The 25619-nt window shown below is 40.0% G+C and overlaps 1 protein-coding gene across 1 annotated transcript in view; it reads right to left on the bottom strand.

The window, feature by feature from the left end:
* Nucleotides 1-25619, bottom strand: part of LOC139468073 (GPI inositol-deacylase-like) — an 83035-nt gene that overhangs the window by 47415 nt on the left and 10001 nt on the right. The window contains exons 8-20 of the mRNA XM_071249780.1: nt 24995-25091; nt 23742-23899; nt 22580-22612; nt 21898-21950; nt 21365-21431; nt 20439-20603; nt 20063-20155; nt 19794-19846; nt 19342-19405; nt 18359-18433; nt 16895-17126; nt 15806-15875; nt 14615-14765 (exon numbers count right to left, since the gene is read on the bottom strand). Coding sequence (XP_071105881.1) covers nt 14615-14765; nt 15806-15875; nt 16895-17126; nt 18359-18433; nt 19342-19405; nt 19794-19846; nt 20063-20155; nt 20439-20603; nt 21365-21431; nt 21898-21950; nt 22580-22612; nt 23742-23899; nt 24995-25091 — 1311 coding nt within the window. The remainder of the gene's footprint in view (nt 1-14614; nt 14766-15805; nt 15876-16894; nt 17127-18358; nt 18434-19341; nt 19406-19793; nt 19847-20062; nt 20156-20438; nt 20604-21364; nt 21432-21897; nt 21951-22579; nt 22613-23741; nt 23900-24994; nt 25092-25619) is intronic.

Here is a 25619-nt window from a genome sequence, read left to right as displayed (position 1 = left end):
ATCGAACAATAAAACACTGCAGGGAGAATAAACCATGAGGGGCGCATAAACAACAACCATTAGTCGCTTATTTCTCCTATGAGATATCAACATATTGTTCCGCCATTTTTAGGGTGTCAATCAATTGTACAAGGTTCAGAAACATTTACTGTATTTAAACAATGATGACAATCCAATCTTGGCAATGTTGGACAACTCCATTTTTTGTACAGTGGGGTTAAGTTCAGAATCCTCACATCGATTATCTGTACCTTTTCTCCTAATACTGATCATTATATCTCTCCCACTTTGAAATGCAATCGCTCAGCCTAGGTGATCATCTGCACTGTCCAGCTACATCTATGGAGAACAACTCCCTAGACACTTCCCTCTCAAAAGTAACATCCTCCGAATTTACGATGTCATCAAGTTGCGAGTGCACAGCTGAATCTCCATAAATGACATCATGACAGAACAATGTTTATCGTGAAATAAACCACACTTCGTTCTTCATTGTTGTTTGCAAATTAACACGTAGCTGTCTAATATCCTAATATTTGGCAGTCTTTTAAAATGATTCTCATCATGATCAGTTGTGTTCAAAATCAACAGAAACTGTGAGCATTCACTGTGGCATGGAACTACAGTAAATATGTTTATAACGAACACACTTATGTGAACGGATGGACATAAACTGTTTTTACCGTCGGGGCCATTCACTGTATATTTTACCATATAAAACTTATGGACATAACGAACATGCTGATAACGAAATATCAGATATAGCGAACTCAGTTTGAGGTCCTGTGTGTACTCTGTCTACGACAATGCTGATGTATATAACCAACTGTTAATCTCTGAGCTGCTCATGAGTCACTAATCAGCCTATCAAAACATCAGCTGCCATATGCGGCTGTTCAAAACACCAATAAACAATTGAAGGCAAGTGATTAACTGGGTTAAGTTGTGACACATTGTCCTAAATTCATACCCTCCGTTAACAATAGTAAAACAGTGATTACAGCCTTGGAAGTGGTTATGTTCTGTCTGTAAAATTTGACGTCTGAAGTGAGGAAACTTAGTTGAAATGCTTACAACAAACTATGCTATTACTCACAAAAATTAGTGTCTCTTTGAGTTTGTTAAGACTGTAGTATACTAGTAGTATAAATCATTACCCATGGAATCTAGCTTTTTGTTGGTTCTTCCTTATCCTGAAATCAGTCATTCAAATTTTTCGCCCTCCCTATACAGAGAAATTGGTCAACATAACGATTTGTAAAAAACTATTTTTCCGAAATTAGTGAGTAAGGTTTTATGCAGCTTTAAACAATATTCCAGCAATAATATGGCGGTGGACACCAAAACTGGAATCGGCAAAATTAAATATGTTACTCAAAATAGACTCCGGATCGACCTGTCCTTCTGCTATCCCCCAAATGCTGAGCACCAAGTAACAAGTACCATCTTTTAACGAGTTTTGGTATGATGCGCCCAGGGATCGATCCACCGACATTCCGCTCTCCGGGCAGATGCTCTATCCATTATATGATGGAGGCAGTCTTCCATGTATGATTTGTTTGTTAATTTGTTGTTTAACATCATACTAAGCAATATTCCAGCTATGTGACGGCAGTCTGTAAATAATCAAGACTAGTCCAGACTATTCAGTGACTGATATCATGAGCATCGATCCACGCAATTGGGATACGATGACATGCATCAACCAAGTCAGCAAACCTGATTACCTGATTCCTTTAATGGCCTCTTACGACAAGCATAGTCACCTCTTACAAGAAGCATGGGTTGCTGAAGACCTATTCCAACCCGAACATTCACAGGTCTCCTTACATGAAGACACCCGTTACTTAATGTTAAATCAGCAGGTGTAAACATCCTATCCCAGTGGGGATTCAAGGATGGAATTGGATTTATCAACCTGTGCTTGGCAACATGGTTGTTTAGTGCAATATAACCAACGTTATGGGACATTGCTCATAATACTGATCACTGGTGTATTTACTCTTTTATTTACAGGTAAACAAATTCAAAATAATATGGCTTACCGGTATATAACCATACAGTTCACCACAGTTTATCTATGAGATAGGCTTATCTACAGCCATATACAGTATTTTTCTTTGACAGATGGAAAGACTGGATTTCAAATCTTTAACCTACAACACTGTTTAGATTGACTGACAACTCAGAAGACACAACAGGTACTTATCTAGGATTTTTAACAAGATGACCAAAAAAGGCAAATGTTAAAAACAAACAAAAGAGACATTTTCAGTCCTTACTATATTACTGCATTCAATGCCATCATGTACAATTAAGTATACAAGCCTTTTCTCTTCATTGGTCCAAATTAAGATATTCCAATTTGGGAATACAAGACCAATATTTTCTGTAGACCTGTCAAAACACAAAAATAAATCCTCATATAAAATCTGATTCCAGGATTCAAATTGGCATGTACATTTTGACCTGACATTGCCAGTCTGATGCAACAACAACAGTTATTGATCTGCAGCACATGTTGCGCTGTTTATATTGTTGTTGTGTTTACTCTAGCAACTGCCCCACCCTTCATCTCTCTGGCTGAATGGACCTTCGTTCACACATGTGCCATATTGATCATAGCATCAATAATTAATGTAATGAGAATGAATATCACATCTGTTGGCTAACCACATGCAAGATAACAAACACTATGTATTAATGGGGACACAAAGGACAATCTCAACATGCTTCATGCTTGAGGAAATGCATGTCAGCAAAATCATTTTCAAAGTTTGATTAAATGACAGCTCAATAGTTTCTTGTCATTTCTTTCGCTTCTAAGTGTGGGAGTACTGGATACATATTGGCATTCACCATAGTTTTCCTCCGGAAAAATTCTTATTATTAACAATGTTTAGCATGTGATTCATCACTAACATGAAAACAACAGCTTATTTATAAAACTATAGCACGAAGTTGTTGCTCACCAAGTACATTCAGAAGGGTTGTCAATTATATCAATACTCTGGCTTTACTTTAAAGAGTAATGTTTTATGAATCTGCCAACATTAAATGAAGAGGGCAAAAAAAAAATCAACAAAGCACTTGTTTTTTTGCCTTTCTTTTTCATCTCAACTTACTTGCTCAGCACCAACATTTATAGATACAATCAATAAAATGCAGGACCGATGAGATCAGCTCAACAAACAGCACTTATCATGCTCCTAATAGCATACTCACATCCTGAAGAACAAATAACAGAATCAAAATGTCTTCGCCAATGTTTATTTTATTATTTCCCCTACCTAACGACCAGAATGTTTCACAATAAAATCTGTAAAACAAGACCTAGTAATATCTGCCTGCAATGGACTAAGAGTTAACATGGTTATAGAAGTGATATTTGCAGTGTGTTTGTGTTGCTTTACGCCACACAAAGCAATATTCCAGCTGTATAACAAGTATCTAAAGCAATTATGCCAATTTACAAATTTTTCAAGCAGAACAAATTATATATAATTTTCTACGGCTTTGACCATGTGACTTTAACATTGCACCTTTTCTATTTCATAGATCTGAAACTTGGGGAAACAAATATGAATCCTTTGAAAAAGTTCACACTTCATCCTTGATGTGATATTTAGGTGTTGGTAAATATACTTCAAACAAGGCCATGCTCAGTAAAACTGGATGTTGTCCTTTATACATTTCTTGTCACATACAAGTTATATTGGTTGAGATTATTAAGGATCGATGTACACAGATAACTGATTCACTGTCATAAAATGTCAAAGCACATGGAGACAAGCATGGGGAACTGGGGACCTATTCTGCCCTGGAATCTCCACAAGGATACAAGCATGGGGTACTGGGGACCTATTCTTCCCTGGAATCAAAACAGGGAGACAAGCATGGGGTACTGGGGACCTATTCTGCCCTGAATCTCCACAAGGGCACAATCATAGGGTACTGGGGACCTATTCTTCCCTGGAATCAAAACAGGGAGACAAGCATGGGGAACTGGGGACCTATTCTGCCCTGGAATCAATACAAGGAGTCAATCATGGGGTACTGGGGACCTATTCTGCCCTGGAATCTCCACAAGGGCACAATCATGGGGTACTGGGGACCTATTCTTCCCTGGAATCAAAACAGGGAGACAAGCATGGGGTACTGGGGACCTATTCTGCCCTGGAATCACTACAAGGGGTCAATCATGGGGTACTGGGGACCTATTCTGCCCTGGAATCTCCACAAGGGCACAATCATGGGGTACTGGGGACCTATTCTGCCCTGGAATCAAAACAGGGAGACAATCATGGGGTACTGGGGTCCTATTCTGCCTTGGAATCACCACAAGGAATCAATCATGGGGTACTGGGGACCTATTCTGCCCTGGAATCACTACAAAGAGACAATCATGGGGTACTGGGGACCTACTCTGCCCTAGAATCACTGCAAGGAGACAATCATGGGGTACTGGGGACCTACTCTGCCCTGGAATCACTATAAGGAGACAATCATGGGGTACTGGGGACCTACTCTGCCCTGGAATCACTATAAGGAGACAATCATGGGGTACTGGGGACCTACTCTGCCCTGGAATCACTATAAGGAGACAATCATGGGGTACTGGGGACCTACTCTGCCCTAGAATCACTGCAAGGAGACAATCATGGGGTACTGGGGACCTACTCTGCCCCGGAATCACTGCAAGGAGACAATCATGGGGTACTGGGGACCTACTCTGCCCTGGAATCACTATAAGGAGTCAATCATGGGGTACTGGGGACCTACTCTGCCCTGGAATCACCACAAGGAGACAATCATGGGGTACTGGAGGCTTATTCTGCCCTGGAATCACCACAAGGAGTCAATCATGGGGTACTGGGGACCTACTCTGCCCTGGAATCAAAACAGGGAGACAAGTGTAGGGTACTGGGGACCTATTCTGCCCTGGCATCCCGAGAGGCTCCTGAAACTTGAGACAACAATAAGAGGAACGCTATTATTGGATTTCATGTACTTTGATAAACAGAATATGGTAATGCACCACTCTCCTCACGGCTGCATATTCATCCCAAGCATACACTGACCAATGTGTCATCCTTCCATTATTCTTCTGCAGGAATCTGTCATGAAAAGTCAGTCATTCTCTCTGTATTGCACAAACATATCAATACAATCTCATCAACATCAGACAGGGCCCAAGATGATTCTTACATCTAAAGCAATTTGCAGCAGTTCTTCTGCAATTACTCAATAAGCCTGCTTGAAATATTGATTGGATGAAGAAAGGGAGCTGTTGTACACTTAATTTACATGAAAACAACTTTGTGCTAGCTCCCAGGAGAGTCAACGGTATTGGTCGCATCTTTTTCACCTAGGATCGATGACTCAGCTTGGATTTATAGATTTGATAATATTTTCCTTTAAGAGCTGTAAAGTCAGTGACATTTACATCCATCCATTTGCCGACATGTTGACTTTGATGTATTCTGTCTGAAAGGATGTTATGGAACACTGGCATAATATTAGCTGTGTGAATTGAATGAGTGAGCAAGTCAGGTTTAATGCCGCTTTGAACAGTCTTTTAGTTACATCACAGCATGTCAGCTTGATGTTGGAGGAAAGCCTGAAGTGATGCAGGTGAAAATGTCCTACCATCTCAAGTCCATGAGCTCTGGTACTATTAGGGGGTTATAAATCTGGGTTTTCAAACAAGTGGATCCTAGCATTGCAAAAGAGGTTTCTAAGATGCATTTCTAAATGATCAAAGGCTCCAACTGTACTTTATCCTGCAATAAACACATTTTAAGTGACGACATAATGGGCTGACGTCACTGATGCTGTTCAAATTACCTCCCCTATGATCAAACATATTCTTGGTAAACTTGTTCCATCATTCCTGTCAATCAAGATGGTTGATCCTCATCAATTATCGATCATTGTAATAGTTTCTCCAGAAGAAACTTGTTGGATAATTGAATATCAGTACCTGGGAAGAAATATGGCAAGATGATGCCAACCATCTCTCATACCGCAGGGTTATCCCAAGCATGTACAAACAACGATGTCTGTCCATCAGCTGCTACAAAGTGTCTGAGGTGGGTGTTGGCACCCTATTATCATATGTGTGCCTGTTGCTCAGTGTAGAGAAACAGTCTTCCTCCGCCATGTTCATCCCACAACGATGCCATTTCACACCCCAAGCCGTCGATTTACATCAGTTGCAATTGCTGGTTATGGTATCATGTGGTGCAACCAACTCGTTAAGCACTCCATTTCATGGCTTGCAGTTGCTTGCAATGACCGCTCACATAAGTGATGGAAATATAAGTTGCAACTTTTACAACACAAAACACCTCAACACACAATAACCAGCAACAGTTAACTTCGGCTATGTACCGGTATACATGTGTTAGATTGTCTGAACAAAGCACTTGTGGAATGTTTTGAGTCACATGATTAAACTGGACAAAGTGTATATAAAACATTAAATTTAAATCCTATTTATTTCTGCATGGGATTTGAGATAATCATAAATCTGAACTGATAACTTGTGACTCATTTAATCCTTAACTACCCATTTTAGGGGTGCTTTAATATGCTTAAAACATATTTGTCTCCTAACACAACGTTGTAGGCAATTAGGTGGAACAGGCTGTCAGTTAGCCCCATTCAAGAATTTTCAATTTGCGGCACCACTTATTACAGATTTTATTTTAAACCCATCCCTAATAAAACACAAGACAAATTTTTAATTCAGCATCTTAAAAAATAATAATAAAGTGTCCTCAAGCTTTAACTATAATAGTTCAGCAACTATAATAGATTATTTACACTACACAGGTAGGTAGACCAAACTTTATTTCTTAATTGTGGAATACAGAGTGTGACATTTGGTAAGAACGAATAGATATTCCCCCTATCAAACAATATTAGTCATATCACAGCTTGGTATGTTAATGGTGATATTTGTATAGCTTGATACAAGTGAGTGGGTGAATTAGGACATAAACATACAGTGTAAACCTACCTGGAGAATTCTGACCCAACCAGAACTGTGCCATTTGTAACCTACACTTTTCCATATCATCATTTCATAATGCATAACGACAATGACTGGAACGAAGTATTTCCTATAAGTAATAACTTCTGCAGCGATGCAGATGTCAAACCAAATTTTTCTAAATAATAGGTGGTTATTGTGATTTGAAACCTTTGTTTGACCAATCACAGCAGTCGGTGTCAGTAAATAACAAGATGACCACATTTACAAAAAAATGAAGAGCCAAAAAATATATGCCAGCCCCTCAAATGAATTATGTTCCTAAGATACATAATATCCCAAGAAAGATAATATCACCAGAAAAAAATAGATTTTGTACAAACAAACATAGAACACAAGAAAGATAAAATAGGACCCTCATAAAAATTCTAGGCCTCAAGAAAAGAAATATAACAGTTGAAATATATCTACAGAACACCAAGAGAACTTGATCAAGCAATCGCTGTTGCACAACCTCAAACCAATGTCCTTTGAACAAGTTAATTATTTTGCAAGCTTTAACAAGACATAGGATCAATCTAGCAGCCGCCTCTGTTAGAAATTCCCAGCCGTTTATTGATCCGGCTCATTAAGTCAGGCTCATGATGATCCCCTCAGATAATGGCTGCTCCATTTATCTAAACCATCACAATGATTTCACTGGCACACAGATCAACAAATATGAACAGACAACAATCAGAAGGAGGTTTTAATTTGTCACTGAGGCATTTAAGAGCTATGCATATTTACAAGCTGAAAACCCTTTTCTGTTCTTCAATTACGGAACTCTCATCCAGTAAATACCCATATAATAAGATTGAAGCACTGAGTTTCCACTTGGACATAGCTGACATAACAGGGATATTTGTACTGTATGATTACAGCAGTTATTGAAAGAAGGATAATAAAGTTTGTGGTGATATACCATCATATATCCTAGTGAATGATAACTAGTCATTATTTCCCAATCATCTCTCATATCAACACTTGGTGAACGACGGCTGGATTTTTTTTCCTAAGCACTGATTGTAAAGATAGATCTATAGAGAGAGAAAATGGTTCCAATGGGTCTATCTCAAGACTAAGTCCCATGGCTGGAGCTATTACTTATTGTGATGTTACATAATAAGTATAACGAGGCCTTTCAGCACTGCAGCTGATACAGCTAATGATCTGTACTTAACCAACTTCTGGTAATCAAGGACGATCAGACATGTCATGACCTTATCTTGCAATACAGTGAGTGACTTGGAGTTGTGTGGTTTAACACTACAGTGAGTAAGTGTTGTGTGGTTTAACACTACAGTGAGTGAGAGTTGTGTGGTTTAACACTACAGTGAGTGAGAGTTGTGTGGTTTAACACTACAGTGAGTGAGAGTTGTGTGATTTAACACTATAGGGAGTGAGTGTGTTGTGGTTTAACACTAAAGGGGGTGAGAGTTGTGTGGTTTAACACTACAGTGAGTGAGAGTTGTGTGGTTTAACACTACAGTGAGTGAGAGTTGTGTGGTTTAACACTACAGTGAGTGAGAGTTGTGTGGTTTAACACTACAGTGAGTGAGAGTTGTGTGGTTTAACACTACAGTGAGTGAGAGTTGTGTGGTTTAACACAACAGGGAGTGAGAGTTGTGTGATTTAACACTATAGGGAGTGAGTGTGTTGTTGTTTAACACTACAGTGAGTGAGAGTCGTGTGGTTTAACACTACAGTGAGTGAGAGTTGTGTGGTTTAACACTACAGTGAGTGAGAGTTGTGTGGTTTAACACTACAGTGAGTGAGAGTTGTGTGGTTTAACACTACAGTGAGTGAGAGTTGTGTGGTTTAACACTACAGTGAGTGAGTGTTGTGTGGTTTAACACTACAGTGAGTGAGAGTTGTGTGATTTAACACTATAGGGAGTGAGTGTGTTGTGGTTTAACACTAAAGGGGGTGAGAGTTGTGTGGTTTAACACTACAGTGAGTGAGAGTTGTGTGGTTTAACACTACAGTGAGTGAGAGTTGTGTGGCATAACACTACAGTGAGTGAGAGTTGTGTGGTTTAACACTACAGTGAGTGAGAGTTGTGTGGTTTAACACTACAGTGAGTGAGAGTTGTGTGATTTAACACTATAGGGAGTGAGTGTGTGGTGGTTTAACACTAAAGTGGGTGAGAGTTGTGTGGTTTAACACTACAGTGAGTGAGAGTTGTGTGGTTTAACACTACAGTGAGTGAGAGTTGTGTGGCTTAACACTACAGTGAGTGAGAGTTGTGTGGTTTAACACTACAGTGAGTGAGAGTTGTGTGGTTTAACACTACAGTGAGTGAGAGTTGTGTGGTTTAACACTACAGTGAGTGAGAGTTGTGTGATTTAACACTATAGGGAGTGAGTGTGTTGTGGTTTAACACTAAAGGGGGTGAGAGTTGTGTGGTTTAACACTACAGTGAGTGAGAGTTGTGTGGTTTAACACTACAGTGAGTGAGAGTTGTGTGGTTTAACACTACAGTGAGTGAGAGTTGTGTGGTTTAACACTACAGTGAATGAGAGTTGTGTGGTTTAACACTACAGTGAGTGAGAGTTGTGTGATTTAACACTATAGGGAGTGAGTGTGTTGTGGTTTAACACTAAAGGGGGTGAGAGTTGTGTGGTTTAACACTACAGTGAGTGAGAGTTGTGTGGCTTAACACTACAGTGAGTGAGAGTTGTGTGGTTTAACACTACAGTGAGTGAGAGTTGTGTGGTTTAACACTACAGTGAGTGAGAGTTGTGTGGTTTAACACTACAGTGAGTGAGGTGAGGTGAAAAGGGGTTTAACGTTGCGTCCAAGATTATTGCACTTATATAGCGACGTGCCTGTACGTGTATGGCGGCTTGTACTAGTCTGGACTGGTGCCGATTTATAGTGCTAGCCCACTGAGATTTCATGCCGCAGTTTAACATGAATACCCCACTCAGACACAGTATACTGACTCCGAGCCGACCAGTCCTTGTTTTAGCCCCTTAAAGCCGAGCGCCAGACAGGGTAACAACAAGTACCATCTTTTAACGTCTTTTGGTATGACGCGGCCGGGGATCAAACCCTGGAACTTCCGCTCTCCAGGCGGACACTCTACCACTAGGCCATGGAGGCGGTCACAGTGAGTGAGAGTTGTGTGGTTTAACACTACAGTGAGTGAGAGTTGTGACGTTTAATACTACAGTGAGTGTTGGGAAGTTTAACACTACAGTGAGTGTTGAGAGCTTTAACACTACAGTGAGTGAGTGTTGTGAAGTTTAACACTACAGTGAGAGTTAACATGACAGTGAGAGAGTGTTATGAGAGATAACATGACAGTAAGTAAGAGATCAAATAAAGGCACAAACTGTAGGAATTCACTGGAACTGGATATAAGGTTTGACACAATGGTTTTCAACTGTCCTAATAATTACCCCTCCTTAAGCCCTCATACCCTCCATGTCTTATAACCTTCTTATTGTACATCTGTGGGCATACCAGGGAAGAATACAGGTCCTCTGAAACCCATGCTTATCGAAAGAGGCATCTGAATGCATCGGGTGGTCAGGCTTGGTGTCTTAGTTGACTGCATGTCATGAAACCTCATTAGTGTGGACAGCAATGCCCATGATGTCACTTTGGCATATAGCTGGGATATTGCTGAGTCCAGCATTAACCAACCAACAAAAAAACCTTGCAATCTGAAGTACTGAAATATAACTGGACAGACATGAAGGATAATGATATAGCTATTCTGGACACTTCATTCCTTTCAGCCATGCTGGAACAATCATATCACTCCTCAGACACACAACCAGTCATAGGAATCAAAATTGTATCAAGCTAGACAATTAAGACTTGAGTGTCCACCAAGTGTACAGTCCAAGAATAATCTTGCCCAATTTAAAGACAATTGAGTTTCAGCTAGATAATGTTACAAGAATCATGTTCCAATGGGTCATTAGCTGACGCTGTCCGCTTGTAACTTAGTTGGAACAGATTAGGCTCTAGGTGACCACTTGCAGACGGCACATGACCTAATCTCTTGGGAGTTGCTACACTGAATTTGGGCACTTAGAATTAGAGAAAATGAGGTTCTCTGTCAAATATCAACCTGGTCTAATATGTGAACATCTCGAGAAAAGCTAGACTGTACCCAGTCTCTTCTGAGTCAAATACCAAACTAGGTCTGTCATGGAACTATGAGGGGTGGCAGTGAAGTTCTGAGCCAAACCATGGACTGCACTGATGGAGTTGATTGCTAAATATTTTTCAGAGTCCAAAAACTGCTGACAATGCTTGATTACCCAGGTCCCACTAGTGTAGAAGGCTTCCTCCAGGTGGTGAAAAAGGTCGTCCACATCAGAAATGATGTCATCATCATGTGCATAATGCTTGTAAGACAGTTCTTTCTTCGGGTTTGGGAAAATCTGACAGTGCCATCTCAATACAGAAGTTGTTCAATGAGTTCAAAGCCACAGTACGCATTGCATCCATGGCAACAACAGACTTGTGCACAGGTGCACTGTCCTGGTGGAACAACACAGCTTTCGTGCATTTTCCTTGACATTTAGCCTTGATATTCTCACACAGTTGCCTGAGCATATTAGCATGATATTGGCTATTAATGTTTTGACTGTTTTTGAGGTAGTTCATCAGTAGGATTCCTTTGGAACACCAGAAAACCGAAGCCGTCACCTTGTCAGGTAATGGAACAGACTTTGCCTTTTTCTTCAGAGGAGGTGTTAGATGTTTCCACTGCTTTGACTGTTCTTCAATCTCTGGCTGATAGTGGTGAACCCAGGGCCCCCTTGCACCAAACGATCTTAGCACTAAGATGATCATAACTCCCATACTTTAACAAAGGCTTACGATAATCATAGTGCTCATATCGCTCTGTGCAAGTGGGTCCTGGACTCATCCTTTCTTACAAATTGCTCCCTTCTCTCAGGAAAGATGGGAGCCTATGGGATGTGTTGTCAGTTGGCGATCATCCATAATGATATGAAGTATTTTATCAACATTTTTCTTAGTGGTGACAGTTGAAGGTCTTCCTGACCTTTGATCATCTCTGAGGCTCTTTCTTGAACTCCACTGCCCATCTCTGAACAGATGTAAAGGAAGAGCATCATTCCTTAAAGTTGACACCATGTCCACTTGGGTATACTCGATGACAGCAAGGTAGTCATTTCTCCCCATTTCCATCAACAGAAGACCTAGTTACTTTGATGCCTGCAGAAATATACTGCCTGGTAATGTAGTTGGTTTAAGTGCAGCCTTATAAGCATGGAAAGTATCGACTTTATACATGCAGACTGTTAAGGATGGACTGTACATCCTTTGTAGTTAGGCTTAGAACTATTCAGCCAGACATGCTAGACTATACCCAGTCTCCTGTGAGTGAGCTTCTGTCAGTAGGGATTTCAAGGGGAGCTAGACTGTACCCTTTACTGAGTGGGTCCTCATATAATGTAAAACCAGGTCTGTAACATTGTTTTCGTAGGTTGTTACAGGCATTCATCAGCACTGTTCCAGCCATATCACTGAGACATGAGACACAAGCTAGCCTTGCTAGTATGTGTTTCCACATCCTACTTACACAAATCAAACAGATGTCCATATTATACCCACAACTCTGAAATATTGAAAACATATTATATCATATTGTCAAAGTATTGTCAAAGGCTCTTCACCTTTTCTTCAAAATGTTTTCAAAGGCCTATTATGATATTCAACATAATAAGCGCCCAGGGCGCTCTCAAAATTAGGTGAAAATTATTTTGGTGAAAAACAACAGAGTTGAAAGATCGTGAATTTGGTGGTTCATGCTGACAGCCTGAAGTGTTTATATACAACACATATATATTTTTCCAGATTTTAATTTCCAATAACTAAGAATGCATTAACACACGTATTATACACGAATAAATAAGTCTTGTGTACATTGATCAATCGGTAGGGGTGCTAATTAGGATTGTTCACTAGCCAATATATTTGCAAATATCGCCGTGGGCGGTTATTATGTCTAATACGGTACATGACATTTGCCCAGTTACCCTAACATCTTCAACTGAGTGAATCATATCATGCTACTCCAAGCAATATTCCAGCGACAGTAGGGCCCCCAAGAATGTGCATGATGAGCCTAGCACCAGGCTACCCCACCGCCCCCTCACGTTCGGGAGTGCTGCTCACAAGGTGCAAAACAACTCATTTTTATAACACCTTTTTAACAACATCAAGTAGGACAAAGAATTGATTAGGCACATCTGGCAATTATCAACAAATCCTTAATGTTCTCAATGAAACTGACATCAAAGAGTGTTGACCAAGATGTGAAGTGTATTCTCAAAGTGGCAGATTGAAGTAACATCTCAGGGCTAACTGGTCTTACACAAAATACATTTATTCAAGGGTTGGATGTACTTGCAGGTTGCAAAATTAAATCTGAATGAGGTTTGACACTGATTTTATGTGATTTTAATGTGACAGTGGGAATACACTAACCACTGACTTCACACATACTAATTATGTGCAGAAATGAACCAAGGTTCACCATGATGATCAAACAACAGGGACAAAATATTGCCTTGAAGACGTGAGCCAAATGGTAGAACATGCCTGTGTGCATGTCTGGGTTTGTAACAAGGAATTGGCGTACACATAATCATTGACACTTTCTTTGTCCTGACCCTGTGAATCTGGGAACAACACCCTCTGGATGAATACAGCTGGGAAGCATACAAAAGGTCTATAAACATGTTTATTTAATCTAGAAACTTGTTAATCTGGACGATTTCACTGGGATGGAATCTGTCCGGATTAACAGGGTTTCACTGTATTGACTACAAGACTAGAATGAAAAAGATATTTGTTTCATCTACTGTAGAATGTTTTCTCCACACAAACTACACAGACAGATGTGAGCTGTTAGAGTGGTGAAACAGTACATTCTCCACACACAAACCCAAACACACACAAACAAGACAGAGAGATTTTACAGCTGCTTCACCTGCCCTGTCACAGCTTTACCGCAGAAGTCTGCAGTGAGTGCTGTCAAACCACAAGTTCAGGTGAAGTGAAATGGGGTTTAACATCACGTCCAAGATTAGTGCACTTTAGTGCATATAGCGATGTGTGTGGCTGCAGATGCTCTACCACTAGATCACAGAGGCAGTCCACAAGTTCAGGCCTCAAGTAATATGTCATCATAAGTTCAACTAATGCAACAATTTTGTGATTTATTTGGTCATAATTAGATTCCTGGATCCTGAAAACAAAGATAAAGGCACCAAAATAATTTACTTATCTTTGTTTTTAGTCAAGATATGAGACTGAAATTTGTACGGCAGCCATGTAAAAAAATGTCCACCAGGGCTGCCAGACGTCAAATTGTTTTCGAGTCCAACCTTGAATTAAATTGTTTTGGGACGTACTGTGTGCCAAGTTTCATACTTGTATGACAAAGTGCCCAACTTTTTGCTAAGCCTAAGGACTAAGTACCATGCCAACTGGATGAGATCATCACGGCACCCTTATACAACATTCAGTATGAAGGTGCCCTATGGCAACCATCAGAGCAAGATGGAGAAGTGCAACACCTACCTGCCCCATGACGTGTACTGGTGACGTGGTCAGCTTGAGGTGGTACGAGCAGGATGGATGGAGGAACATCTCCAGGTGAACCGCCTCGTCCTCGGCATCACGTGGCTTGCCGCTCTGCACCTTCACCGGGAAATGTGCAGTCTCGCGGTACCTGAAAACAGGTCATAGGATGCACCCACATGGTTCATATTTGTTTATGATACACAGGGATTGATAACTGAGCTTATCATCCATAGATTTAGAAATAACCAAGTTTATAAAAATCCTAAGAGCACTAGTGCAAATAGCACTTCACAGGCACCAGTGTACTGTTTATGTCTTCCAGACGGCATCGTTGACCTCAATCAAATGTTACTGTGATTTAAGGTCAGAATGATGTCATACAAGAAACAACGTCATAGCTGAAGATTGTTGACATCATTCGACTATTGTGTAAGATGGTGTTCGATAAGGGAATTTTTCTAAGGGGGAGTTCCAAAGGTTTAAGACATAAAGGGTATTAAATAAAGAGTCATATGTGTGTCATATTTATTGTACAAAACCTGTGTAAGAAATCATGTATTACTTTACTCGCCCAGGAAATACAAGAGTTCTGACATTCATTTCATAAAATCAGTATGACACAGATGCTCGGATAATAATGTCTTGCTGTTTCCCATTGTAAACCCCATAAAACCCTTTGTATAATGCAACCCAGTAGCAATACATATTTATTTTTACGAAGCCTACACTTTCATTCGTTGATTTATGGATTTGACTGACCGTAGCCAAAGGCCATAATACAAATACATGAAAAAACAGTATATATTTATTTGGTATTTGTCGACCACTCAGTTGTTATGAAAGATACAAGTTCAAACAAAAGTTGTTGTTTTTTAAAATAACTTCAAAATTATACTCAATGCAATGTGTATAGTCTCTGGCCACAGCCAACATCACATAAAAAGATTACTGCATGTCGCTGACGGTACTGTTGCAAAGATATTAATAGGTTAGGAAAAAATGTAAACATCAACATTTTAAAAAGAATCGGCTTACTCGGTATATTTTTTCACAGTAAACAGACCAGACCAACAAACTAATGAAATTAAGTTGCTCATTTATGTTCATGAAAAAAAAAAACAGCTATTGTGGTTTAACATGAAACGTTGATGCTTCAAAGAAATATCCTCCTGATAATGTGGCACTTACTTGCTGAATCCGTATGTGCTTTCGTTACTCCAGGGTACATTCAGAGTGTATACAATCCCCTCATACTCAGCTGAAACACAGATATATACACAACGCTTAATGATAATAATCATAATCAAAATCACAAAGAGGCAAAAATAATTAACCTACCTTTAAGAATCCTATTCTAATCACACTGAGTGTGTATATGTACATGATGTAGTTACATGTAAAAATGAATTCGGTCGTTTTATATTTTAGACCATTTTTGATTAGGTTAAAAAAAAATTAAATAGCCCTGCATCTCAGGCACCGCCACATCCTCACAGTCTGCCGCACATTTCGTTTTCATTTCCACTTCCCCCCACCCCCCAAAAAATGGGTAAATATTCTGTGTGTCAAAAACATGACCCCGGCAGTGAAATGCTGCAATACTAAAAATAAGACAAACCAATATAGCACGCAGTTACTTCCCTTTACATAGTAAGGATAAGATATATCCCTTTAAGATGTTTACATGCGCACTGCTCATGTTATGGTTAGGACAGCAGTAGGAGTTTGTGTGCTTGTTTTGCTGTTTGCAAATTTGGTCTATAAAAACATGAAATTTATGATAAAACATCACTAGACATGATGATTTACAAATTTACATTTTCTCTACATTTTACACATTGAACACTTTCACAGCCAGATAGTGTAATAACAGGACCAACTTCCATACTTCAGTATGGATTTGTTGACATGCTACTACCAGTGTTACGTGCTCACATCAATGTCTTTGTGTTGTGAAATAACATCGAAGCTCATTGTATGCGTGTATTATGCACACACTGGTAGTCAAATACTGTATTTTACTCATCAAGGAATGCATTTATGTAGGGAGGCCCTTTCCCAGGTTGATGGTACACAGCTGTTTATTTGGTTACATACAAGTTGGAACAACAACAAATACAACACACACAAAAAAGTCGCCTGTCCAAACCATATTTTCAAAAGCCATTGCCTGAGAATCAATTCTTTTATTTTTTTTAAGCCTCAAGTAATATAAGGATATTTAACAAGTCTCGACAAGATGCCAAAGTGGCAGACTGCCCAGTGCCCAGTGCCCACCTGCATGGAGCTTGCGACACCTGCGAGGAATGATGTGTGCGGTGTAAGCCCTCAAGGGGCCTTCCAGTCCGGCCAGATGCAGGCTGTAGTACACGGAGTCGTTGCGGATCTGCAACATGGCTGCCATGTCCAGCACACTGACCGGATAGGATATGATCGTGTCGTATATCCCTGGCAGGCCGAATATGAGATGGCGTTCTATCATAGGGTACTGCTCAACTAACACTTCCACCTGCATCATCGAAAGAGAGAATATGCTTCATTAACAATTTGAGCAACCATATCTAAGGACTTTTTCAGGCCTTCTCAAGACACAGTGTGCTTTCAAAAAAATTTCTTGAGACATTCTTACTTTATTTCTATGTCAGAATGCCTCCATTTGTACATCCAACATGTCCAAATATGCTATAAAAATATTCATGTACACACAGCTTTCAGGTGAGGTGAAGTGAAATTGGGTTTAACGTCGCGTCCAAGATTTTTGGTGTTTGTGTGTGTGTGTGTGTGTGTGGCTGCTTGTACTAGTGACTAGTGCTAATGCCGATTTATAGTGCTAGCTCACTGAGATAGCATGCCACAGTTTAACATGAATACCCCACTCAGACACAGTATACTGACTCCGAGCCGACCAGTCCTTGTTTTAGCCCCTTAATGCCGAGCACCAGACAGGGTAATATGTATATGATAGTAATAAACCCAACAACCAATGTAATAAAAATGAGGTGAGGTGAAATGGGGCTTAACATCACATCAAAGATGTGATGTAACTACCATATATAGCGACGTTCATAAAGATGAAGGTGAGGTTAAATTATTGCACTTATATGGCAACCTGCATGGACGTGTGCGTGGGGCTGTTTGTACTAGTACGGACTAATGCCGACTTTATAGTGCTAGCCCACTGAGATACTATGCTGCAGTTTAACATGAATACCCCACTCAGACACAGTATACTGACACCGAATTCTCCAAGCTTGGCGTCATGATTGACATGTGGATCCATGTCTCTTGAGGAATTCAGTTCACACAGGTCGGGTTAATTTACTAATAATGGTTGGTTGGGTGGGTGGGTGGTACAGATATGGTGCCTACAAACCAACATACATAATCAGAGCAAATCTGGGATTCAAACCCACAATCACAGGTTTCTGCCATGGGCAAAGGACTCAATCCGGCACTGTGAATTGCAGCACCTGATGACTGGACAACCAATGCCCTCCAGAAACTATTGAAGACATGGGGAAATGACAATGTCTTAATATAGACTGAGTTATCATGGTGATGGTGCTTTTCTTTTGGGTATGTCACACATACATATATAGACCTTTTGTTTCATTTGTTGAAACATCTGATAGAAAGGTCATATCTCTAACAAATCTTAAACATACAATATAATTTGCTTATGAATAACAAATTAGTTCTAGAATTTTATCATAAAGGATGAGACAAACCTTCTGGACCTACCTTCTGTTTTGAGTGAGCAGCAATGACAACAATATGAGTTGCCTCCCCTAGTTCCTTCAAGTACATTTTTATAACCTGAAATGATCAATATTATAATGCATAATTTATAAGATTGAAAACATGCTAAAATCTCCAGTATATGATAGTAATAAACCAAACAACCAATGTAATAAAAATGAGGTGAGGTGAAATGGGGCTTAACACTACATCAAAGATTATTGCACTTACCGTCTATAGCGACATTAAGAAAGATGAAGGTGAGGTTAAATTATTGCACTTATATAGCAACCTGCATGGACATGTGCATGGGGCTGCTTGTACTAGTCCGGACTAATGCCGACTTTATAGCGCTAGCTCACTGAGATACTATGCCGCAGTTTAACATGAATACCCCACTCAGACACAGTATACTGACTCCGAGCCGACTAGTCCTTGTTTTAGCCCTTTATGCAGAGCGCCAGACAGGGTAACAACAAGTACCATCTTTTGTTTTTGGTATGTCACGGCCGGGTATTGAACCCTCGACCTTCTGTGAATGCCCTACCATTAGACAATGGAGGCGGTCTAAAGATGAAGGCAACAAAGTCATCACATATATTGCATTATTTTGAAGATATCCAGGCCAATGAGGTTTGAATGTTGGAGAAAATCCATCAGCATAAGAAGTGGTGAAAGTATCATCACATATGTCGCAAGTATATGCTAAAGTGCTGACAAACAAGAATCCTGTTAGTTAAGGTCAGACAACTCTGCAAAAAGGGTAACTGCACAACTGCAGAAAGTGTAACTAAAGGGACACAACTCTGCCGAAAAAGTAAAAAGGGGAAACAACTCTGCACAAAGAAAAAATAAGAGAAGACAGCTCTGCAGAAAGAGAAACTAAGAGGAAACAACAAACACCACTGAGAGGCCACCCATGCCTCTAAATAAAGGTGCAGTTGACTGAACCATTAAATAGTATACATGATATAGTCAAGGCATACCTTTTTATTGGAGTAGGTCGGAGGCAGAGATTGAGCTTTGGCTGAAAGATTGATGCAGCTTGTGCTGAAATCAGAATTTATTCTAACGATATAAACACAGATAAAATCAGACATTATTTCAGTATGACAATGCACTGGCAGATACAGATGGAGGGAAGATTGTGTGCTTGCATCCTACCTCTTTTTTTCAGAGACCTTCATATGTAAGCAAGTGTGTAACCGTTCACACAGCAGTCAGCTTTATCAAGGTGGTCGGGAAATTATGGAGGCTTGAACAGACAAGTTGATCATAGCACAAGAAACTATCAACCAGGTCACACATTGTAACCATCCGATCCCCATTAAGTCAGCTCTGGGGACAAGCGTGGAATGTCACAGGCACATAATGCCCCAGAAACTGTATCTGTGGGAAACACTGTAGCAAATATACAAGCAAAACCAACTCAACATACCATCTGTCCTGGTTCTCCTTCAAGGTACATGCACACACCCAGTCATCTCTAGTCTGGAAAGGAAAACACATTCTTACTAAGAACACACCATGTAAACAACAAAAACAACAACAACAACAACAACGACAAAAATAATAATACAAAAAGCTAAAGTTTGTACATGTAGTAGGAATTGAATAAAACACATTTTCAAAAGATCACCATGTCTGCCAATGAACATGTTTACATACAAAGATCCTCCTTCTATGGAGTCAGTTGACACAACTTACAATGTTGCTCATGATGATAACAGAGTCAATCTCCACTGCTGATTCTTCTGTCTCTCGTATCAAGGGAATAGCAAAGTACTTGGTGGATGACATCTGATCAACAGAAACATTTCTTTCTTAATTATGAAAAGACAACAAAGCTAATAAAATCACCATCAACTTTTAAAGTATGTAGACAGTTTTTCAGTAAATTTTACATTCAGTATCCTTAGTTGACAAATACCCAGCATTTACAGCCTGTGCCAAACCTTCACTAGCCCGAACTTGTCTAGTGACATGATTTTGAGTACTTAGTGAGATAAAATACTATGTCCCTACTTTAAACAATTCACAATTGAATACAGTCCCCACTGCAATTCATAATAAATAGTCTCACTTTTTCAGCACTGAATCTGAACAGTTTGTCCTGTTTGACTTCCCATGGAATCTTTGGATCAAGAGTCATCTCCCCTGGTATGTTTTCCCGGAGTTTCTGACTGCCAGAGTTAGACAGGAAGTGGTGTCGGAACACATGCATCCTCCTGTCAGCATCTGTAGTCACCTGCAACATAGTCAATCACAATTTGATTATTGCCTCAACTCTACAGCACACTTTTATATTAACTTAGAATCTACCCATAAAGAAAGTCAGTGAGTGATCTTTGAGCAGTATTTCAGCTCCATCACAGCAAGTATGCCAGCTTAATATGGGAGGAAAGTTCAAAGTGATGCATGCTGTGGATATTTACTGCTTTGGTGAAACCCATGAGCACTGGTATGGTGTGGACAAACAAAGGGACCTAATCAGGTCAAACCTGGGAATCAGACTCTGGCATGACAAAGGAAAGCAACTCTGCACATATTTGGTATGCTTCAAAAAGGGTGTGGGTACCTTTGCATACTCCTCTACACATTCTGGATACACATCTGTGCCATCCAACTGATATCAAAAACTATAACATACATTTTCTTCAATGACCCTCTATTAATTGATTCCACTTGCATAGTACAATGATCTGAATGGATGAGGGTGACGGTTATCAGAGAAATCCTGTCACAAAACAGAATTACCACCCCAACATACATTCTTGTGGTCTCTCGGTAAGCAGTTCAACAGATGAATGTGGGATATAAAATTAATTCCTTCAATTTTTTAGACATATCCTGACATAACACCTAAATGTGGACGATCCTGCAAGAAAAACATACAAAAAATAGTTCCATTACATAGACGTTATCAAACAGCACAACAGATATTGTGGAGCTACACCATACAAGGAAGGTTTGTGAAGTAGCATGACAAAGACACATTCATTGTCCCACCTGGTGTGTGTTAGGATCGATGATATCAAACATGGCTCTTTTAGTCACAAGAACCATCTGTCTACACCTGAAATACATGAAGCAGAAGAATCATCAACTTCACAAAACAAAACTTTTAACAAGACAAAAAGTGAGCTGGGCTCACTAATACTCCCGACTTCAACTCCCTACATATTTCAAAGTTCAAAACATGAAAAAAGCAATATTATTTTCAGAAAATACATGTATCAAAATTAAACTTTGCCCTGCATCTCTTCTATTAATGTGGAAACTGTTCACCAAATTTGAAAAGAATCCATGAAGTAGTTTTCTAGTTATAGGTCACACAAATATTTAAGGAAATAAGTAAAAAATTCTAAGTTAACAGCTGCAGCATATGGCTAGACTGTGTACACTTTTGATCGATAAATGGTCTGTAAGTATTGCTACCGAAACAAAATATGACAGGCGGGCAGTACCCATTTCTATATTGTGGTAGGAAATGACAAAAGGAAATGCTTCAAGAAATGCTGGAACAGAGATTGACCCCTTACCATACAGCACACAGATGATCAGTGGAAACCCAGGCTTTGGGAACCGACATTGTCTGAAAGTAGAAATAAGATTATTACCATAAGAAACACTACACAGCTACCTTATACACAATACATGTGCAGTGAGTGTATGAGTTGGGTTTGAACAGTATATCAGTATGAACAGTATTTCAGTATTGGATGAGAGCTCCAAGTACTTTGGTGTGATACATGACCTCATGTATTGTGCTCACAAAATAGAATCTTACTCAGATAAAAACTAGCAATCAAACTCTCAATCCTAGATTCCGACAATGCCTAACGATAAGAACATAGACTAATGTGTCATCTTGTTCGCTTGTTTGTTGCCTCAATCAGCAGCATTCCAGCATTTTTATGGCAGCCTATAAATATATCAAGTCTGGACAAGACAATCCAGTGACTGATATTGTTAATGAGATGACATCAACCAAGTCACAGAGCCCGACCACCTGATCCATTTAGTTGCCTCTTATGACCAGCCTCGGCTGCTGGGGACCTATTCTAACCCAGAAACCCCCCACAAATGCCCTTGCCCCCTCTTACATGTACAGATCAAGTGTCTTGATTAAAAACGACCAAAGTCCAATTGGATGGAGTGAGACAAAACAATGACCACAGTTGAAATTGTAATCACTAGCTAAACAGAGTCAAAGATACTCACAGATGTGCTGACTCCTCTATCCTGACTCACAACCTGTAAACAGAAACATAAAAACTCTTAGACAGTAACTGACACCAAAAGACGTGAACTATCACATAGACATCTACTGAGGTACAACTGAAAAGTATGAAATAAATGATCTTGCCATACATTCCTTAAAAGGTCTCTTCAATTTCAGCTGTACATGTAGAGTGAGATTATTAGCAGAGTGGTCTGTAAATAACAGTCTGGACCAGGCAAACCTGAGACAAAGTATGGGCAACAATTCCTGCCATGCAGTAAGCCTCTGGCTACACGATCCGCAGTAGTAGATTCTGACTACAAGCATTGGGTGCTGGGGACTTTGACACCTGGGGTTGTTTTCTACTGAGTCAAGCCAGAGTTATACAAACCTAAGATGGAAAAAAACACTGGCCTGAGTCACTCGTCTTAAGAAATTAACACTGCACTGAACAGTATTTCAGTCCTATTACGCCACAACAAATCTAATCCTGAGGTTTTCATCCATTTTCTCTCAACTATTTGCAACAGGAGGCATAAGGGATCTACTTTCTTTTTTCAAGGCTTCTGAAGCATAGATGTTTATGGGCACTACATATGTCGTGTATTTCGTCAAGTAGAGAAAAAACACAGTTAAAGTGGTTTTCCAAAGACCAAAGTTGCACAAGTCTTTGAAAGGCATTTAGAAGTTATACACATAAGGAAGAGAATTTATGGATGTCAACTCCTTATTATGATGAACACAATGTTTCGGAGTACATGCTTACTCCTTCATTCACTTGCTGAAGGAGCGAGCATTTACTCCAAAACCTTGTGTTCCTCATAATAAAGACGTTGACATCCATAAATTCTCTTCCCAAAGTGGCACGGTTTGTAGGCATTTACCACTCTGATGTGTGAGTGAATGAGTTAAAATTTATTGTTGCTGCATCTAAAAAGTTCCAGCCTGCAACCCACCAGCACCAGTGGATATCAAGATAAGGGCGTACTTGAGACTCAAACTTACAAGCAGAAGTCGGTGGGATATTAAACGGACACAAGTTAGCACAGCTACATAAAGATATCTCATTGATCTGTATTCAAACTAAAAACATTCTTGAGTGCAATTACCACTCTCGCTGACATTTCAGATTAATTTCTAGCCAGTAAATGTGCGTCATACCCCTTTGAGCGTTGTGAGGCCATTCCTGACGAGGATGTCTCTGTACCCACCCCCTGTACTGACAACTGTCATGTCACGGAGTGTGCTGTTGGCATGGAGTCGCCAGTATGTGTTGATCTCATCGTAGAAACTGCTCAGCACATTATCAATGGCAATAGCTGAAAATTCAGACAGGTTCATCAACCCTACCATACATTAACATCTGTGGAAAAAACACCAAAACAAACTGACTTCCAAGTTATGCCCTGATAAACAAATGCCAATAGAAAATGTAAAAGAAATAAAGAAAGAATTTTAATCATCACATTTTCCTCAAATTTAATCGAGGAATATTTCATGAATATAGACATCTTCCCGATGCAAGATAGTCAACTAGCCTTTTTATCAAAGTCTTGTTTCCACCCTTGCCACATCATGCCCACTTTCCTGTGCTAAATATGATTGGGCTAACGCACATATCAATAGTCCAATCAGAGAATGTTCCACAAAATCAACATCCACGACTGGTACACCCTCGTATGAAAACGATTTACAGCTGCCTGTCTTTGTTGACAGGAAAATGTCTTTTCCATCTTTTAAACCCCCCAACAATTGCCTACGTTTTTGTGTCCGGGATGAAATCATGAATGTTTTCGTTATCTGATCGACATGGTAGTCGTCATGTTTGTAAAGCTAGACGAGATAAGAACATTGACCTGATTGCATATCGTGTTTTCCTTACAAGGGGCTACAACTCGTGATCACAGCAAGGTGGTGCCAGGGTCGAGCCAAGAAAAGTGGCCTTGATATGGCAAGGGTAGAGACTATTCTTTGATATAGGCTAGTGCACACGCTTGCCTCGGGAAGATGAAATATAGAGAGAAAATGACATTTTCCAGCTTAAGCAGCATTATTTCATCTCCAAATGTACGGCACTTATGAGTGTGAGTTTAGAGAGATGTTTTAAATTTAAGTGATCGCGTCAATTACTTTTTCTGTAAAATGGATATCATTGTCCTTCTGTATGAAATGCAAACAAATAAATTAATATAAAATAATATTCCAGCTGATAAACCAAGGATAAGGATAATTTTGGCTCAGTTGGGATTCGAACCAACCAACAGTAGATACTAGCATGGTTAAGGACTGCAAAGGCTGTACCTTAGACCACTGAATCACCTGCGCCTGCTTGATACATGATATCAATACTCCTCCAAACATACTAATAATGAGCCAGGTGATGGCCTACAGATCCCATCACTGGGGTCACGCACCTGGGGCCTGGTGGGGTGTGGCTTGAGTGATGATGGTTGTCACAAGACTTGGGTCAAATGTAGGCAGGGTGAACAAGGCTCTAGCTAACAGCCCTCCCTGTAAAGTACAATGGGTTGAATTAGGGTGGATGATTGGATGTAGATGGGTGGATTAGTCTATTGGTAAATGATTGATTGGTAGATGGGTGGATTTGTGTTTGGATGGATTGGTGCGTGGATGGAATGTGGTTAGACAGATGGATTGGTGGGTGGATGGAATGTGGTTAGACAGATGGATTGGTGGGTGGATGGAATGTGGTTGGACAGATGGATTGGTGGGTGGATGGAATGGGGTTGGACAGATGGATTGAGTGGCAGATGGAATGTGGGTGTATGGATGGGTTGGTGGGTGGATGGAATATGGTTAGACAGATGGATTGGTGGGTGGATGGAATGGGGTTGGACAGATGGATTGAGTGGCAGATGGAATGGGGTTGGACAGATGGATTGAGTGGCAGATGGAATGTGGGTGTACGGATGGGTTGGATTGAGTGGCAGGTGGAATGTGGTTAGACGGATGGATTGGTGCGTGGATGGAATGGGGTTGGACAGATGGATTGAGTGGCAGATGGAAAGTGGGTGTTTG

This window comes from Haliotis cracherodii, unplaced genomic scaffold (assembly GCF_022045235.1).
Source record: "Haliotis cracherodii isolate W230 unplaced genomic scaffold, xgHalCrac1.p SCAF_2, whole genome shotgun sequence".
Lineage (NCBI taxonomy): Eukaryota > Metazoa > Mollusca > Gastropoda > Lepetellida > Haliotidae > Haliotis > Haliotis cracherodii.
This window is presented reverse-complemented; position numbering and strand designations above follow the sequence as displayed.